This window comes from Colobus angolensis, unplaced genomic scaffold (genome assembly GCF_000951035.1).
Source record: "Colobus angolensis palliatus isolate OR3802 unplaced genomic scaffold, Cang.pa_1.0 Scaffold67, whole genome shotgun sequence".
NCBI lineage: Eukaryota > Metazoa > Chordata > Mammalia > Primates > Cercopithecidae > Colobus > Colobus angolensis.
In genome coordinates, this window is record NW_012120376.1 from 6,900,739 (window position 1) to 6,902,572 (window position 1,834).

A 1,834-nucleotide genomic window follows, 5' to 3' on the forward strand; every position below is an offset into this window, starting at 1 on the left:
AGACGGGGTTTCACCATGTTAGCCAGGATGGTCTCGATCTCCTGACCTTGTGATCCATCCTCCTCGGCCTCCCAAAGTGCTGGGATTACAGGCGTGAGCCACCATGCCCGGCCAATAATTTCTTTTTAAAAAAGGAAGAAATATATTGGGGAAAAAAGACTGCTGACAAAAAGGGAAGAGAAAGAAAAATCAAATATTTATTAAAAGTACCATAATACAGACCCATTTCAAGTAAGGATGAACACACTAACATATTTCTTAGTAGTTTCTTCACAACAGATTATTAAAGCGTAGAACAATTATTCATATTCATAAAGAAATGACTTCAAAATAGGTTAAATTGTTTTCCATCTACTGTGTTTAATAAGGCAAGAACAAATGATTCACTCTGGAAAAATTATCTCATCAAAAAAGGGGTGAAATAGTAAAGATTCATCAGCTAAAGTGGTAAGCTTTGGATATCTAAAAGATAAACATGTTAGTACTCTGATGATGACAGATAAATGAATTTAGGCAAGAAAATGCATTGTTACAAAAAGCCTGGGTTCTAAATCAGGATTACTGAGACACCAACAATTAATTTCAGATTTTTGTCTTCATTCCAATAAGCACCAATCCAGTTTTCTTTAGACTGCCTGGGCTGGTTTGGGCCAAGATCTAGTCAAAATGTAGTCTGCAAGTGATGTAGGTAAATAAGATACAGGGATGAAGAAAAATTTAGCATCCCAGCCAGCTGAATATCGAGTTCGTGGATACACTGATGTCAGAGCATGTTCCATGCAGTCAGTGACCAGGTTCAGGTTTGTGCTACAACCCAACAGCCCTTTCTTGATGATATTGTAAACTGTATACAAAAAAAGAAATGGTGGTCAACAATCTTATTCCTTATATTTTTATGATCATGTAGTCACAGAAGTCTAAGCACATCTAATTTCTACAAGATAGAATGATCTAGAATGTGCGTCCCGATATGATAGCCACTAGCCACATGTAGCTATTGAGCACTTAAACAATAGCTAATGCACTAGAATGAAAACTAAAGTCTTGATTTTATTTAATTTTAATTTTAAAACTCAATCATTTTTCTTTTTTTGTTTGGTTGGTTTTTTGGGGGGGGTTTTCTGAGACAGGGTCTTGCTCTGACACCCAGGTTGGAGTGCAGTGGTGCAATGTCAGCTCACTGCAACCTCTGTCTCACAGGCTCAAGTGATCCTCCCTCCCCAGCTTCCCACATAGCTGGGACTACAGGTATGCATCCCCATGCCCAGCTAATTTTGTTTATTTTTTATAGACACAAGGTCTCACTATGCTGCCCAGGCTGGTCTTGAATTCCTGGGCTCTAGCAATCCTCCCACATCACCCACATCGGCCTCCCAAAGTGCTGGAATTATAGGTGTGAGACGCCATGCCTGGCCTCAAAATTCAATTCTGATGGCTGGGCACTGTGGCTCATGCCTGTAATCCCAGCACTTTGGGAGGCCAAGGCGGGTGGATCATTTGAGGTCAGGAGTTTGAGACCAGCATGGTCAACATGGTGAAACCCCATGTCTACTAAAAATACAAAAATTAGCCAGGCTTGGTGGTGCATGCCTGTAGTCCCAGTTACTCAGGAGGCTGAGACAGGTGAATTGCTTGAACTTGGGAGGCAGAGGTTGCAGTGAGCCAAGATCACAGCCTGGGTGACAGAGTGAGACTCTGTCTCAAACACACACACACACACACACACACACAACTCAATTCTGTTACTAGAGGAATTTAAAATATGTTTAGAACAACACAGATATGGGAATATACTTTTTCTTTTTTTTTTTTTGTACGGAGTCTCGCTCTGTCG

The 1,834-nt window shown here is 40.6% G+C and overlaps 1 protein-coding gene across 1 annotated transcript in view; it reads right to left on the bottom strand.

The window, feature by feature from the left end:
* Positions 1–174: 174 nt before the first annotated feature.
* Positions 175–1,834, bottom strand: part of HSD17B6 (hydroxysteroid (17-beta) dehydrogenase 6) — a 40,999-nt gene continuing 39,339 nt past the window's right edge. Inside the window, exon 6 of the mRNA XM_011926079.1 lies at positions 175–844. Within this exon, the coding sequence (XP_011781469.1) occupies positions 627–844 (218 nt within the window). The 3' untranslated portion in view covers positions 175–626. The remainder of the gene's footprint in view (positions 845–1,834) is intronic.